This window comes from Atheta coriaria, unplaced genomic scaffold (assembly GCF_025399875.1).
Source record: "Atheta coriaria isolate IRGN ID8LTWV9N9 unplaced genomic scaffold, Caltech_Dcor_3.1 hic_scaffold_10_pilon, whole genome shotgun sequence".
NCBI lineage: Eukaryota > Metazoa > Arthropoda > Insecta > Coleoptera > Staphylinidae > Dalotia > Dalotia coriaria.
In genome coordinates this window covers 1,909,115-1,927,905 of record NW_027045452.1, presented here as the reverse complement: position 1 = coordinate 1,927,905, position 18,791 = coordinate 1,909,115, and the positions used below count along the sequence as shown (strand labels likewise).

The following is an 18,791-nucleotide window of genomic DNA, read 5'->3' as shown; positions in this document are numbered from 1 at the left end:
AGAAGGAAGCAACACGAGTACCACAATTATGTTATTCACTGATTAAGATACTGGGAGAAAAAGAATATAAACTGAAACAAGAATTGAAAGAATATGCTACTCATGCCTGTCAATTGCAAGTGAAATTTACTGGCGCTGGATATTTTGATATTAATCTTGGATTGACTATGCCTATCTTCGGTTCTGTTTTTACTTATGTTATTGTATTATTGCAATTTAAAAACTTACAATAACTTATTATGATATACTAAATGTTCGTGTTGGTTGTTTTTGTAAAACTGTCCTATAATTTTCAAAAATATATATTAAATTATTTAAAAAAATTAATTAAAGTTTGAAATTTTAAAATTTACTTCATAATCATACTAATATTATAAATGCGAATGTCCTGATGTTTGTTACACTTTCACGCCAAAACTACTTAACCGATCATCATGAAAATTTGTACACATATTCTTAGAGGTCTTCGAATGGTTATAGGCTACTTTTTATTTAATAAAAGAGAAATTATTTTTTTAAATAAAATATAGAAATTGTTTAGCCAATAATACCTCTGCATCTGGCTATTTATCTACTTTAACACCATCTAGCATTCCAGCAATAAAGCTCAAACCTAAGTACTATAGTACCATCACACTGTATTATCACACTTTATTACCTGTATTATATTATCAACATCAAATCCAATTGACTACATTATGGAGACTGTACACTATACTTCCATAGACTATACTTTCAGCCATTTTAAACTTCGCGGCATTCTACTTCATTGTTACTTCTTCTGTGACTACAGACGCGTACGAAAGCAACTTCATTATTTTAGATATTCGCGAGCGAAGCCGCGGGTTAAAGCTAGTATTATATAATGCACGTGTCTTCATTGTTGTGTAAATAAAAGTAAAAATTTGACGTTGATTAGATATTAATTGAGAAAATAAAATTAAAAGCACATGCGCAAGTTCCACTCGTGACTAATGCCCGTGACTAAAAACTAGTTAATCAGTTTTGTGCGTTCGTATTGAAAATACCACTTTTTGTGTCTCAAAACCGTTGAAAAAGTGATACTTTAAAGGTGAAAGTAGAAAAAAATCGTTTTTTGCATTTCATGAGTCACATTTCATTAAATACGTTCATAATTTTGTATTTCATTTCTTGATATATGTAAACAAATAATTAAATTGAAACAAAATACAAGATATCTCCTTTTAATATAATTACCACCATAAATAACTGATTACCATAATTCTATCAACAATTAATCATTAAAAAAATAAGTCCATCATCAATAGTTTCTAATAATAATTATTAATTCTTTTATCATTACCTATTCCTATTATTTGTTTATGAATCCACAAATTACAATTAGCATATTAATACCTACAACAACAACAACTCAACTGTAGACAACAACGCTGTATTATTCCCTCTATTATTACTTTATATTAGTCTTATCGTAAAAATGAGTGTTGCAAGTTTGAACTCAGTGCATTTCTATGCAAATTTATTCGGCACAACTCCAACATTCACAAAAGATAACAATCAACAAAAATGTATCTTCTCAGATATTCTCCGTGGTTCAATAATCATCGGGTTATTTATAATGATAAACATATCATTACTCTATGGGCAATTTTTCGATGAAGGCAACCAAATACACAAAACCGTATTAATCACACAAACTTTAATGCAAATATTAATGTCCGCTTTGAATATTTCAAGTGTATATTCTCTTAATATACGCCACGGACGTACTCTACAAATGTTTCTACAAAAATTGCAACAACTTGAAGTATTTATCACCAAACCCGACGAAATTAAAAAGATAAATCGTAAACGTTGTTTGGTATTATACGCTTGGGGCGCTTTTGGTGTGGTTTTTGGAAGTTTATCTGCTTATATCTACATCAGCACTCTTGGATGGCATGTTTATAAATATTTCTTCAGTAGAGAAATACAAAACTGGCATGTAGGTATCGTGATGATTCTGATAACTCAATATTCCAAACTGATTGCGGTGAGAATGAAGGAGTTGAATGAACATTTAAAAAGTTCAGTTGTTATTAATCAGATTGAGTATATTTCTTTGGAGACACGAAAATGTATTCCTATAAAAGTGCTTTCTAAGGCTTACACAACAATTGCTGAATTAATTGAAGAATATAATAATATCATTGGTTTCCCTAGTTTATTTTTCTGTGGTACTATGCTGTTGAATATGTTGGTACCGATTAATATGGCGTTGTTATTTGTTTATCACATTCCAATTAATGCTAATCACACGTTTGGTATACCGTTTGTGATTTATTGTGTGCTATGGCTTATATTTCCAATTGTACGTTATGAAACATAAAAAATTTATTTTTTTTAACTTTCGTTTTAAATTGTAATATATTTTGATTTGAATTTATAGGTGTTTGGTTTGGAATTATTCGCTGCTTGTGATGTAGTAGAAAAAGAAGTCGCAAAAGTTCCACAAATATGTCACTCGTTGATTAAGAGGCTTGGTAATAATGAATTTAAACTGAAAAATGAATTGAATGATTATGCAACGCAAGCTAATCAAGTAAAACCAAAGTTTACAGCTGCTGGATATTTTGATATCAATTTAGGATTGACTATGCCTATGTTTGGGTCTGTTTTTACTTATGTTATTGTATTGTTACAATTTAAAGATTTACAATAGTCAATAATATTTATTATTTAATTTATTTGTATTTCCAAGAATATTTCAATAAAAATAGGTCTCAGTTATTTTTTTATTGTTTCTCGAACTTAATATAAGCAGATTCCACCAATATCTCCATTCTAATTTTAAAAAATGCCACCGTGTCTGATAGAATTATATAACTTAATGTCCATTCATAAATTGTTTCACCCAATTAGCATTTTCAACTGTTAAAAACTATAAAATATCAAAACTAAGCAAATGCGCAGGCGCAAGCTTCACCCCGTGACTAAAGCCCGTGACTAAAGTACTTTAGTCACATCCTTGGCTGCCCGTGTTTAAAGTACCACTTTTTGTGTCTTAACACCGTGAAAAACAGGCGCTTTAAAGGAAAAACTTAAAAATATTAAAACTAGCACGAATATAATACTTAGATTAATATCTTGTGTAATCCAATTGTGATTAAATCTTTACACTTACGCTAATAAGCATTAATTAGTTAATTCATGGCTATACATTAAATGCGACCTACTTTATACTTCATTATAAACACAAAAATGAGTGTTGAAGGTATAAATTTCGCGCATTTCTATGCATATTTATATGGAACCATCCCAACATTCACCAAAGATAATAACAAACAAAAATATATTGTCTTTGATATTTTGCGTAATTCCATCTTCATATCAATATTTCTCTTAGTCAATATTTCCTTACTCTACGGACAATTCTTTTGTCACGACATCCAAATACATAAATCTGTGGTAATCACCCAAACCATGATGCTATTACTAGTGTCATCTTTCAACCTAACAACAATTTATGAATTTAATATACGATCCGGACACAAATTACAGATGTTTATAAAAAAACTACAAAAACTCGAAGTGTTTATAATCAATCCTGAAAAAGTTAAAAAAGTAAACCGAAATTTTTGGCTTGTGATACATGGTTGGTGGGCATTCGGCATAATTTTTGCAACTTTATCAGCGTATGTTTATACCATCAATGTAGGATGGTATGCTTATAAATTTTACGTTGGAAAAGAATTTCTGAGTTTTCATGTTGGCCTTGTATTGAACACGATAACTCAATATGCGAAACTGATTGCGATGCGAATTACCGAGTTAAATCAACATTTAAATAATTATGTACTGAAGAACCAAATGAATAATATTCAAAATTCATCAAAATGTGATAAACTAATAACCATTGAGGTTATTTCTGAGGCATATTCAACAATTGTTCAATTAATCGAAGAATACAACGATATTAATGGTTATATCTGTTTGATGACGTGTGGAATAATGATCGTCAATATTTTAGTTCCGATTAATATGGCTTTGTTAATCGTCTACGATATTCCTGTTACTTTAAACCACACGTATGGAATTGCGTTTTTTATTTATTGTGTATTATGGGTTGTATTTCCAATTGTACGAATTATTTAAAAGAAAAATTGAATTTTTGATACTAATGATTATAAATTTATAGGTAACAGGAATACAATTGTTTTCGGTGTGTACTAGAGTTGAGAAAGAAATCGGAAGTATTCCACATATATGTTATACGTTGATTAAAAAGCTGGGAAATAATGAATTTAAACTGAAAAATGATTTGAAAGAGTATGCAACTCAAGCAAGTCAAGTGAAACCGAAATTTACAGCTGCTGGATATTTTGATATCAATTTGGGATTGACTATGCCTATTTTTGGTTCTATTATTACCTATGTCATTGTATTATTACAATTTAAAGATTTGCAATAATGGTTTTCTCAAAAATGTGAGAATATTTGTTGTCAATCGTATTTTCTGCACAAATAATAATATTTTAAGTATGAAGTGGCTAAACGGGTACTTTACTCACGAGATTGATTAAAAGCGAGAGTTTAATCAATCGAGTGCTTAATAACGTTTCGCCACGTGATGCTTTCAACTTCCACTCTATTTATACGTTGAAGTTTTAGTATTAGAACTCCACCCAGTGACTAAAACTCGTGTTTAAAGTATTTTAGTCACGGTCTTGTTTAACCGTGTTTAAAATACCACTTTTTTGAGTCTCAAAACCATGGAATAACTGCCGATTTAAAGGTGGAAGTAGGAAAAAAATGACATTACGATACAAAAGTGGAAAACAATGGATTGTTATCATATTACCTAGAAAACTGTAGATACAAATAAAATTTCTGTGTGTTTTAACTCCTCCTATCTAATACTAATAAAATTAAAAACTCAAATAAATAATTAAAAGAAAATTACACAAACAAATTCTTAACAAACAAGGAAAAAGAAAAAAAACACTCTGTATAAAGCAATTATCATAAACTTTCTGTCTAAATTTTCAATCCAAACAATACCTCCAGTATTAATTAGTCCGTGCGTCAATAATATTAATTAGTCTATGATATCCCTTCAATTTCCAATTTTTCATTATTTTTTCTTTTCTCTTTTTGATTGATCAGTTGAAAAGAATCGAACAAAATGAATGTCGAAGGGTTGAAATTCCCTCATAAAATTACAAACTTTTTGGGCACTACACCCACATTAGAAAAATACAACAACTATCAAAAACGTATCTTAACTGATGTTATACGAGGCACAGTTTTCATTATAATATTTATCCTAATAAACATCTCATTGTTATATGGAGCGTTCTTCTGTGCAGACAATGAAGTCCATAAAACTGTACAAGTCACCCATCGTGCTATGGAATTAGTGGTGACCAGTTTAAATATCGCAAGTGTTTATATGTTGAATCTACGTCATGGAAATCGTTTAAAAACATTTTTAAGAAAACTGCAACAACTTGAAGGGTTTGCTGTAAAAACTAAAATTTCAATAGGAGAAAATAAGAAATGTTTGTTAGAATTTTATTGCTGGGCAATTTTCGGAACAATATTTGGATGTCTAAGAGGATATATTTATATTAGTACTTTGGGATGGAGTACTTATAAATATTTCATCTCGAAAGAATTGCAAAATTTTCATATTTGTGCTGTGATGCATCTTATCACGTGGTATTCAAAGTTGATAGCATTGAGAATGAAAGAATTGAATCAACATTTGCAGCGTTCTGTGTTCATGCGTCAAATATCGTTGATTTCTCCAAAAAGTCAAAAACAAATGCAAATAAAAACTATTTCTGAAGGATATACAACTATTGCTGAATTAATTGGTGAATATAATATTATAATAGGACCTATTTGTTTGATATACTGTGGATGTATGATTATGAATATTTTGGTACCGATTAATATGGCGTTGTTGTTTGTTCATAATATTCCTACACATAAAGGGCATACATTCGGTTATCCTTTTTTTGTGTATTGTGTGATTTGGGTAATATTTCCATGTGTAAGTAAAAATTTATTAAATTAAATATATGATAGTACTTTATATAAAATTATAGGTGATTGGAATAAAATTGTTTGCTGTTTGTGACAAAACTGAAAAGGAAGTTGATAAAGTGCCACAGTTGTGTTATTCGTTGATTAAGACCCTGGGTGAAAAAGAATATGAGCTAAGAAATGATTTGCAAGATTATGCAACTCAAGCAAGTCAATTGAAACCGAAGTTTACAGCAGCTGGGTTTTTTGATATTAATTTAGGATTGACGATGCCTATTTTTGGTTCTGTTTTTACTTATATTATCGTATTAATGCAGTTTCAGAATATTTAAAGATATTGAAATTGTTTTATATTGATGGAAAAGATATTATTATCTATTAATTTGATAGTTTTGTTGAATTTTTAGTGTATTTAGTTGTCAGTGTTAAGTTGTTCGCACTGATTGGTGTTCTAAATATTTCTAAAATAAAAATTTCGCACTTTTTATAAAAAAATCGAATTTCTTGAACTTGATGAAAATAGTATATTAAGTATTAAGTGGCAAAACGGGAGTTTTTGTCACGAGATTGATTAAGAGCGAGCGTAGTGAGTGTTTAATAAATCGAATTGTTAACAACGTTTAGCTACGAGATGCTTACACTATTTTTTCTACTTCTATTCAATTACCACGTTGAAATTTTTGTATTTGAATTTTTAAATTTAAAATCTTCCAAATTTGCTGGCACCGTAAACAACTGCGCATGTGCAAACTCCACTCCGTGACTAAAATCTGTCAATAAAGTACTTTAGTCACGGCCTTGGCGTTCCGTGTTTAAAGTACCACTTTTTGTGTCTAAAAATCGTGGAAAAACTGCCACTTTAAAGGTGGAAGTAGAAAAAAATAATTATAATCCTTGTACTTGATAATAAATAATAATAAATGCATGTTTCGTAAATCACGAGTCGTGTTCAGTCAACAAACTTATTGTAAAGAAAATATAAAATTTATAATTTATAAGTAAAATTCATCAAATACTGACGGGTGGGTTACAACATTATTCCTGATTGCACCTCAACTAGTTTAGTAAATATATATTTCCAATAACTATAATATTTATATTATCCAAACATATTATATTTTGATATGCCTACAAATATATTAGAATTATTCGGTTGACAAACTATAAATAATAAATTTCAAAGTTCTGTCATGCGTGAATAAGAATGAGCAATAATCAATAATAATTACTATATATTAATCTCTATATCTCTACTGAATACAAAAAACTCTAGCTGCAACTTCAGTGTATATTCAACAAGTGAGAATAATGAACGTGGAAAGCTTAAACATACCACAAAAAATTGCCCACTTACTGGCAATTACACCAAACCTACTAAAAAATACAAATAATTCAACATATAATACAATACGTGGAATAATATTTATCAGTATTTTCATTTTGATAAATATCTCATTAATATATGGATCATTCTTCTGTGAAGATAATAAAGTTCACAAAACAGTACTCATCACGCACGTTTTAATGAATTTAATTATGACTATTTTAAATATAACAAGTGTGTACATGATGAATCTTCAGCATGGACATAAATTACGAAATTTCATCAAAGTTTTACAAGAACTTGAAATGTACATCATTAAAATCGACAATATTTCTTATGCAAATAAGTGGAGTTTATTTGAATTCTACATTTGGATACTTTTAAGCATAAATTTTGGTTGTTTAAGTGGATATAACTATATCACCACCCTAGGATGGAATGTTTATAAATATTTCATCACACGAGAATTACAGAATTTTCATATTGCTATTGTGATGTATTTGATAATTCAATATGCAAAATTGATGTCAGTACGAATGAATGAGTTGAACGAACATTTAAAGCTTAATGTTTTAAAACGTCAGAAACAAATTAGTGTGAAAAATATATCAGTTGCGTACACAGTTATTGGAAACCTGGTAGCAGAGTATAATGACATCCTCGGACCTATTTGTTTGTTGTACTGTGGATGTATGATCATCAATATATTGGTGCCAATTAATATGGCAATGTTGTTCGTGCATAATATAGCAATACATGAATATGCTGTTCCGTTCGGCGCTTCGTTTTTTGTCTATTGTGTTCTATGGATTATATTACCTTGCGTGAGTAAAGTTTTAAATCTGTGTAATAATTTATTAAAAATCAACAAAATTGTCCATTCGTTTATAATATGACAGTATATTAAGTATCAAGCGGCTAAACGAGAGTTTGTGTCCCGATATTGATTAAGAACGAGTCTAGCGAGCTTTTAAGCTTCACCCCGTGACTAAAACTCATGACTAAAGTACTATAGTCACAGTTTTGGCCGTCCATGTTTAAAGTATCTTTTTGTGTCTCAAAACCGTGGAAAACTGTCGTTTTAAAGATAAAAGTTTAAAAAAAAACATAATTATTACTTTAATTCGTATTAATTTACAGATAATTGGAATAAAGTTATTAAATGCATGTAATAACCTCGAAAAAGAAGCTGGAAAAGTACCACAGTTGTGTTATTCACTGATTAAAACCCTTGCAGAAAATGACCATATTTTACAAAAGGACTTAAAAGATTATGCAAGTCAAGCTAATCAACTAAAACCCACATTTTCAGCTGCTGGTTATTTTAACATAAATTATGAATTAACTATGCCTATATTCGGTTCAATATTTACTTATGTTATTGTTTTACTACAATTTAAAAATGTGTAACGCATATAATTGTGATGTACTCAAATGAAAATTATTAATCTTATAAAAATGTTTACTTTATTCCATAAACATCTATATAATGCATTAGCCACACCTTCAGCCCCACCCAAGCAATTATCATTAACCTAGCTACTTTGTAATAATAATTAAAACATAATAATTCATTATACTCAGTTACTTTTTAGGCTGTTTACGATAACGTTCAATTCAATAAACTAGACAACAAACAAAATGAGTGTGCAAGGCTTCAATATTCAGCATAAATTCGCAAGATACTTTGCTATTATCCCTGATATAAGCAGAAACTCTCATCATGAAAAACGTACTTTATGTGACATCTTACATGGAACAACTTTCATCGCTTTATTTATAATTACAATGATATATTTAATGTATGGAAAAATCACTTCCTATGGTTATGCAGTGCATTATACTATTCTCGTGACGTTCTTTATAATGGAAGTTATTACAACAATATTGAATATACTGAGTGTTTACAGATTAAACCTACGTCATGGTCAAAGATTTAAAAAGTTTTTAAACACCCTGAAATCACTTGAAATTTATATCATTAACAAAAGTGATGTTGAAACTTCAAACAAAAACAGTTTAGTAATGTTTTTTATTATTACGATTACAGCGGGGATTTTCGCATGTTTTAGTGGTTATGTATATGTAACTTCAGCAGGATGGAGTGTTTATAAGTTTTTCATTATGCGAGAATATCAAAATACTCATGTTGGCGTTGTGATGGAGATCGTGTCACGTTATCCGAAATTAATAGAGATGCGAATGAGTGAATTGAATCAACATCTACAAAATTATGCAGAGAATAAACAAGTGAAGAAGAAAATATTATTAAGTCATATTTCTGATGCTTATACAATTATTGCTAAACTAGTTGGCGAATTCAATGATTTATTCGGACCGATTTGTTTGATATACTGTGGATGTATGATTATGAATATTCTGGTACCGATTAATATGGCACTGTTGTTTATGCGTAACATTGAGATCAATCCACAATATAAATTTGGGAATGCGTTTTATATTTATTGTTTATTGTGGATTATATTTCCATGCGTAAGTCAATTGTGATATGTTTTAAATTAATATTAAAATTTTGTAATTTTGTAATGTTTTAGGTGCTTATATTGCGATTATTCATAGCGTGTGATAAAGCTGAGAAAGAAGTTGGAAAAGTTCCTGAGATATGTTATAATGTGATGAAAACACTGGGTGATAATGAATATAAACTAAAAAATGAGTTGAGGGAATTTGCAAATCAAGCAAATCATTTAAAACCAACGTTTTCGGCTGCGGGATTTTTTGATATCAATTTGGGATTAACAATGCCCATTTTCGGATCGATATTTACTTATATTATTGTTTTAATGCAATTTCATGGTGTGTAAGTTTTTATTTATAAAACTATCCGTTAAAAACGCATTATATTTTAAATCTGCGAAATTCAATTACACACTGCTGGGAAATGTAAAGTTAGAAAAGCTTCACCCCTTGACTAAAACTCGTGACTAAAGCCCATATCTAAAGTACTTTAGTCACGACCGTGGCCATCCGTGTATAAAATAACACTTTTTGTGCCTTAAAACCATGAAAAAACTGGCGCTTTAAAGATGGAAGTAGAAAAAACAATTTTTTTTTTCATTTTTCATCATGAATAACAATTTTTATCGGCATCTTATCGATGAAGACTTGTACATTTTTCATGAAATTGCCTAGTTTAATGTAACCCTTGAATATCTAACCTTGAATACTAACTATACCCAGCATAGAATCATTATTTTAATGTTTGTTTTTAACTATTTACTTCCCTCGATAAAACAATTGTTATTTAATGTAATTAGTTCAAGATACGAGTACGAACAGGAATTGAATTCATTCATTCATTCATACTTTCGTCACCTTCATTTACAGTTCATTTGTCAGTCAAACAAAGTCAAACAAAGTGAAACAAAATGAATGTAGACGGTGTAAAGTCTCCACATAACATGGCCCACTTCTTGGGAATCACACCAACACGCCTAAAGATTAACCAACACCCTCCAAAAACACGTTATATATCTGATATAATACAAGGAATACTTTTTATTTCAATATTTTTATTAACACTCACATATTTCTTATATGGAGCAATATTTACCTACGGACGTGAAGTCCACACAACTGTAATCATCACTTTTACATTAATGGAAATTGTAACAACATTGGTAAATATTCAAGGCATATATCAGTTGAATCTTCGTCACGGTCTAAAAGTACAAAAGTTTCTTAAAAAACTACAAAAACTTGAAGTTTTCATCATCGAAACCGAGAAAATAGCGAAAGAAAATTGGAGATGTTGGCTTGAATTTTATAGCATGGGTGTATTCTCAGCAACATTTGCATGTTTAAGTGGATACGTCTACGTCACCACTCTCGGATGGGATGTTTATAAATATTCTATATTGAGAGAATTACAGAATGCTCATGTTGGTATTGTGATAGAAATTGTAACACGATATTACAAATTGATATCGTTGCGAATGAATGAATTAAATCAACATTTACAAAATATTGTATTAAATAATCGTATCGTTTACATTGCGAGTACTTCAGACATTTTATTAAAGCAAAATGTTGAAAAATTGTCTGTTAATGGTATTTCTGAAGCATATACAACAATTACAGAGTTAATTGATGAATGTAACACATTTTCCGGAGCTATATTTTTGGTTTACTTTGGATCTATGGTGTTGAATATTTTGGTACCGATTAATATGGCGTTGTTATTTGTTCAGAATATTGAAGTTTATGCAAATCATAATTTTGGTCCCCTATTTTTCGTGTTTTGTGTGCTCTGGGTGATATTTCCATGTGTAAGTAAAATAATTAAGTCTATTATTAAAATAAATATTATAAAATTATTTTTTTAGATTCTTGGGATTAGATTTTTAATGGTTTGTGATAATGTCGAAAGAGAAACAGGGAGAGTTCCACAATTATGTTACTCGTTGATTAAGAGACTTGGTAATAATGAGTTTAAAATGAAAAATGATTTAAGAGAATATGCCAATCAAGCTAGTCAAGTGAAACCGAAATTTTCAGCGGATGGATTTTTTGATGTTAATTTGGGATTGTTAATGCCTATTTTTGGTTCTGTTTTTACTTACATTATTGTTTTGATGCAATTTCAAAACATATAAAGTTCTTCATAATTTAAATTCTGAAAAATAATTTTTTATTGATCATTCAAGTTTTTAGACCCTATTTGTAATTTTAATTAAAAGTTGGTTTTTACATGTCAATAGGGCCTTAATATATAACTGTGTTACTAGTTTCCGATTCAGAATTTAATATACTTTCAGGATCCGAAAACAGAATTCAACAATTCCAATTATTACAGAAACTAAAAAAAATTTCGTCATCAAAAAGGCAAAAGATTTCTTTCTTCGATGTCGAATGCAATTTTTATTAAAATTTGCAAATAGGGCTTAAGCGGTTATTGTTACAAAAAAAAGTTACTAAAATAATCGATGTAGAATTAAATTCTCTTTCAGAATCCAAAAAAATAATTTAAAATTTTATGAACAAAAAAATTGCCTTTTTTATGACAAAATGTTTTCCTCAATTTTCATCCACTATTTTCCACATTTCCACAATTTTCTCAACAGAAAAAAGTATCCTATGTTCATTTCCAACGTCCAATCTATCTTCATACCAAAATTAATCAAAATTGATTCAGTACTTCACTCATGAAAGAGTTACAAACATCTATTCACATCTTCTGCTTCTCATAGTAATACCTATGATTTGAATTGTATCAAAACAATAAAATACGATATAATCGAAGTCATTGTAGGAAACACTAAAGAATAATTAAAACTAAAAAATCCTGCTGCAGTGAACTCTGAAGCTTGCAAATGTCCCTGCAGCGCTAAATCCTTCAACTTCTTCACGAACTCTTCATCCTTACAATCCATTATAAGCGTGTAACAAATTGAAGGCATTTTATCCATTTCACGTTTTGTTCGATCACAACAAGCTATCACAACAATCATATTACTCTATAAAAACATTAATTTAATAAATTATATATAAACATATAAAAATAAATAAATACGAACCAATGGAATAACAAACCATATAAAGCATAAAACATACAAATTGTAATCCAAAGTAGTATCCAGTATTTTCGTCCCTCCTCCATAAACAAACGCCAAATTCAAAGCCAGTAATAAATTAATAATAAGTTGTATTATAAACACAACCAAATTCCATCCAAAAATTTCATTAAATTCATTAACAACATTGGTTAATTTCGTGTAAACTTTACCAATATATTCCAAATCCCATTGTTGGTTAACCGTGATGATTTGTAAATTGTTAATTTGGTTGCATACATTCGCATTTTTACCATTTTCTAATAACTTCTGCAAAGCAATCACATTTTCAACATTTGCAGTGGGATTATTTAACTGGTGATGTTCCAATACATAGTTTAAAGCTTCAACTTTATACTTAATCAACAACACATACGATCTTACTAACATGACACTTATCCCGACATGGTAAAACTGCACATCTCGAAGTAAAGTGTATTGACTCACAGCCCAGCCAAGCGTATGTGTCCATTCCCATAAATTATACATCACATAAATAATAAAAACGAAATGCGCCATGAGTATGTGCAAATAAAAGTTACGTTTCTGACTCGATGAATTACAATTAACATATTGAAAAATCGCCTCTAGATTTTTCAACTCTTGTAGAAATTTATACAGACGATCACTCTGCAGGAAATTAATATTCACTATTGAAGTTATATTCGTTGTTGTGGTGGCTATATCAGATAACAACATCATCACAAACACGGAATCGTCCACTTTATCATGCCAGGTTATTTTCTCTATCAGCGTGTACATATGTATACATATTATGATGATGAGAGCGATGATTCCGTACACGTAATGGCGGCCACATTTCGACATCGTATTGGTATCAAATGTTGGCCATATACCAAGAAGGTTGCCAATTATGTGGAGTGGCTTCAACGTCGTTAAATTAATTTTGACCATTGTCATTGTTATATCACACAAAACTTAGTTTTTATTTTTTTGTTTTTAGTTGCAAGGTGATCACGCACTTCATTCACTTACTCGCACATCACTGGGTTACAACTGTACGCATTCAAAGTGACATCGCAGTCGGTTGTTTTTTAATTAATAACTTGTTTCGCAAATTAAATTGCCTGATCGTGCATAAGTGACTTGTTTGCGTAATAAACTCAAACTGGTGATGGTATGATAAATATTTGCCCAAGGGTGACATATAGGTAGAATTCAATTATAATCCATCATTCAGACAAAATTAAACAAAAAAAATTTCATATTATTTTGAAAAACAACGCGTTTTTCCTCAAAATTTTCATTAAAAAATATTTTTTCTAGTAATTAATACCAGTTTTAATTACCTAGTATATAATTAAATAACCTTGAAGGGTCGTTGATCAACATGGACATGAAAAGTTTGAATATTCCGCATGTATTTGCGAATCAACTGGGAATTATACCGAAATTTAACTTTAAAGAACCAAATAATCAATTATTATCCGATTTTCTCCGTGGAATATTTTATATTATTATATTTATTTTAATAATATCATACTCACTTTATGGAAAACTCTACGAGTATGGTAAAGATACGCATATTTTAGCTCTGTGTTTATACACATTGTCAGAATTATTCACTGTTTTTATGAATATTTTCTGTATTTATAAACTCAATATCCGAGATGGTTATAAACTCGAAAATTTTCTGATAAAACTACAAAAATTGGAGATTTTTATTACAAAACCATCTGAAGTTAAAAAAGCCAACAATCGCGAAGTTATGCAATTTTATGTTTTGCAAATAATGTGCGTTATTTTTGGATGTTTAAGTGGATGTATTTATACTAATACTCTTGGATGGAAGATTTATAAATATTCTATAATGAGAGAGTTTCAAAATTCTCATTTTATGCTTCTTATGAGTGTGATGATTCATTATACTGAATTGATCCGAATGAGGATGAAAGATTTAAATGAACACTTGCAGAATTATGTGAAACATAATTATATTTGTGATATGTTTGAAACAAATGTGCATCGAACTCCACCGAAGATAAATTTTTCGATAAAAAAGATTTCAGCTTCATATACAATTATAACTGAATTAATCAACGAATATAATGACTTATTCGGTTGTATTTGTGTCATTTTTTGTGTCAATATGGTGCTGAATATCTTAGTGCCTGTTAATATGGTGCTGTTATTTATTCGTGGTATTCCTGTCCATCTTAAACTATCATCGGAAACAATTGGTGCACCATTTATTGGTTTTTGTATATTTTGGATTATTATTCCTTGTGTAAGTAGACTATTTAACTTTATTTCATAAAAATAATAATTTTTATATAAATTTCAAGTTAATGGGTTTAAAATTATTCCATGTATGTGAAAAAGCCGAGCTGGAGGTTGGAAAAGTGCCGCAGTTATGCTACACATTGATAAATACGCTTGGAGATCAAAAATTTAAACTGAAAAATGATTTGGAGCAGTATGCGAATCAAGCTAATCGTTTGAAGGTTACATTTTCAGCAGGGGGATTTTTTGATATCAATTATAGATTGACAACGACGATTTTTGGTTCTGTGTTTACTTATATTATCGTATTAATGCAATTTCAAAATATATAAGACTAGCTTTTGCCCGCGACTTCTATTTAATAAAAATGTAATTCGTGTTTACTCTCTTGTTCTAGACATATTAGGTATATGTCAATTCTATCAATAAGATTCGCAATTTTATTTTAAAGAAATTAATAATATAAAGAATTGCTAATAATGCACTTCAGCGCGCCATCTCGGATTCAACTATTTAACTAAACTATGATTGAATCTCAATGCCAACTTATATCTTATAGAAAAAGGCTGTTTTTAGGGTTTTCCCGCAATTATTCGAATTTTTCTCACGGTAAAAACCATCCTTTGACTTAAACAAACATTTAAAAAAAGGAATTGGCCAAATTGGTCTTGGCGTTGTTGAGTTATGCGCGTACAAACACATTTTACGATTCATTTTTATATTATAAATAAGATAATTGTATGTTTAAACACCCTGTCTAAAATAATTATTGTTAATTGTTGTGCGAGTAATGAGTGTTTCACTTTCAATCAATAACAAAATAACGAAATATTATTACATTATTTCATCGTGATCATCATCGTCAATTTATTTCTTTTTCTGTCTTAGTTTATTCCAAAATGAATGTTGAAGGTTTAAACATCGCGCATTGCTGTGCGAATATTTTAGGAACAACACCAAATCTTATTAAAAACAAATATCCGCAAAATCGTCAATTAATCGATGTGGTACGCGGAATTCTTTTCATTATCTTGGTTGGTTTAATAATCATTTCTTTGCTTTATGGAACAATAGTCAGCATTGATCGTAATATTCACAAAACTGTTTTTATTACAATGACTTTGATGGAATTCATCGTCTCACTTTTCAATGTGATAAGTGTCTATCAGTTTAATTTACGGCACTCGGATAAACTACAAATGTTTCTTCATCGACTACGAAAACTTGAAGTGTTTATTATAAACCCTCAGAATATACCGAAAGCCAACATGTGGTGTTTAATCGAGTTTTATAGCTGGGCTGCTTTTAAAACAGTATTTGCTACTTTGAATGGATATGTGTATGTTACCAGCGTTGGTTGGGACGTGTTTAGATTTTTCTTTCCGAGAGAAATACAGAATTATCATCTTGGACTTGTGATGATTCTTGTAACACGATATGCGCAATTATTAGCACTGAGAATAAACGAGTTAAATCAACATTTGAAGAATTTTGTAGTCAACAGAGAATTAAAAGAGAAACAAATAAGTATAAATGTTATTTCGAAAGCTTATACAACTATTGCTGAATTAATTGACGAATACAACTGTTTAATTGGACCTCTGAGTTTGTGTTATTGTGGATGTATGGTTTTTAATATTCTGGTTCCGATTAACATGGCGTTGTTGTTCGTGTATGATATTCCAATACATGAAAATCATACATTTGGATATTCATTCGTGGTTTATTGTATTCTATGGTTTATATTTCCTAGTGTAAGTAGGAAATAAATATAATTATAAATATTTGCTTATATTTTTGATTAATTTGTAGATTCTTGGATTGAGATTGTTTTATGTGTGTGATCAAGTTGAAAGAGGAGCTGACAAAGTTCCACAGTTGTGTTACACATTGATTAAGACACTTGGAGAGAAAGAATTTAAGTTGCAAAATGATTTAAAAGAGTATGCAACTCATGCTAGTCAAGTAAAACCAAAATTTACAGCTGCTGGATATTTTGATATCAATTTGGGATTAACTATGCCTATTTTTGGGTCTGTCTTTACTTATGTCATCGTATTATTGCAATTTAAAGATTTAAAATAACAATTTACATTCATTTAAATACAAGTAATGTTAAAATAAGCAAAATAATCATTAAAATCTATCAAAACAAAAATTTTCTAGATAAGGTTATGTCGTGTGTCATTGTACGCCTACCTGCAGAATTATGTACTACAATATTTGACATTTAAATCAATAAATAAAACATTTTCTACCTCGTAAATTTCACAAAATTCAATGTAATTGAAAAACATGTCATAAACAATATTAATTTTATATTTAACACGAAACCGTTGACTTCTAATAAACAATAAAAAATATCGCAGCTTAAAAAATAATTAACTTAATGCATAAAACATACCTGTCACGCATTTTGTTCATAAACACGATAATAACTCAACATAATCAACAAATACGTGAATTAATTAACAGCTCTCCATATTAATTGAAAGTTTTCGATCTCCACTTACAATTATACCTATGTACTCGTATTTACATGTAATTCGTGTAGGGTTATAACGTTTTCACTATTACTATTTATTACTTATCACCATGAACGTTGCTGGTATGAATATCCCACATGCAATTGCCAATATGTTGGGAATCCTAACAATCGGCCCGAAACGCACCACCGCTGATTTGATACGCGGAATTTTCTACATCACACTATTTCTATGCATAATATTCTTTGAAATGTATGGAAAAATATTTGTATTTGGCAAGGATGTGCATCTAACTGCATTATCAATGTATATTCTATCAGAAACATTTGTGACAATCATGAATATCGGATCAATTCTTCAATTAAATCTACGACACAGTCAAAAACAACAAAAATTTCTGGATGGTTTACGAAAATTGGAAATTTTCATTACCGATAAAGAAAATATAGAAAAAAATAATCGAGCGAATTTGAGGCAGTATTACGCTATACATTTACTGGGAATGGTTTTTAGTTTTTTCAGTGGATATTTCTACGTGTCAACATTAGGCTGGGACATTTACAAATTCTACATTATGAGAGAATTCCAAAATACTCATTTTCTTGTTATCATGACGATTGTTTTATTTTATACGCGTCTTATTGGATTGCGAATGAGTGACTTAAATCGACATTTAGTCTCTTGTGTGGTCGATAACAACATATGGTGCACAAATTATAAAAAACCCAGTGATAAACTTTCAATCAAAACAATAGCACAAGCGTACACATCAATCACGGATTTGATTGATCAATATAATGATTTACTAGGTTATATCTGCTTGGCTTTCTGTGGGAATATGATTGTCAACATGCTGGTGCCAATTAATATGGCTTTATTGTTTATACGTGGTATTCCTGTGCATGCAAAATTCCTGCAGTATTCTTCTGAATCGATAGGAAGCACATTTATTGGTTTTTGTGCGTTTTGGGTGGTATTTCCTTGCGTAAGTTTAAAATAATGTTTGGTTGCATACATACATAACCTAATTTTTCTTTTTTAAGTTGGTAGGATTGTTATTGTTTAATGTTTGTGATAAAACCGAGAAAGAAGTTGCAAAAGTCCCACAATTATGTTATTCACTAATGAGAACCCTCGGCGATAATGAATTTA

The 18,791-nt window shown here is 29.7% G+C and overlaps 3 protein-coding genes across 3 annotated transcripts in view; 1 reads left to right on the top strand and 2 right to left on the bottom strand.

The window, feature by feature from the left end:
* Window positions 1–18,791, bottom strand: part of LOC135800303 (uncharacterized) — a 71,438-nt gene that overhangs the window by 13,495 nt on the left and 39,152 nt on the right. The gene's annotated exons all lie outside the window — the stretch shown is intronic.
* Window positions 2,021–2,683, top strand: LOC135800762 (gustatory receptor 68a-like). Its single transcript, XM_065314080.1, has 2 exons — window positions 2,021–2,332; window positions 2,411–2,683. Exons 1-2 carry the CDS (start codon window positions 2,021–2,023, stop codon window positions 2,681–2,683), a joined length of 585 nt encoding a protein of 194 aa, XP_065170152.1.
* Window positions 11,965–13,969, bottom strand: LOC135801092 (putative gustatory receptor 28b). Its single transcript, XM_065314459.1, has 2 exons — window positions 12,874–13,969; window positions 11,965–12,813 (listed from the first exon to the last, which is right to left on the bottom strand). Exons 1-2 carry the CDS (start codon window positions 13,828–13,830, stop codon window positions 12,553–12,555), a joined length of 1,218 nt encoding a protein of 405 aa, XP_065170531.1. The 5' UTR covers window positions 13,831–13,969; the 3' UTR covers window positions 11,965–12,552.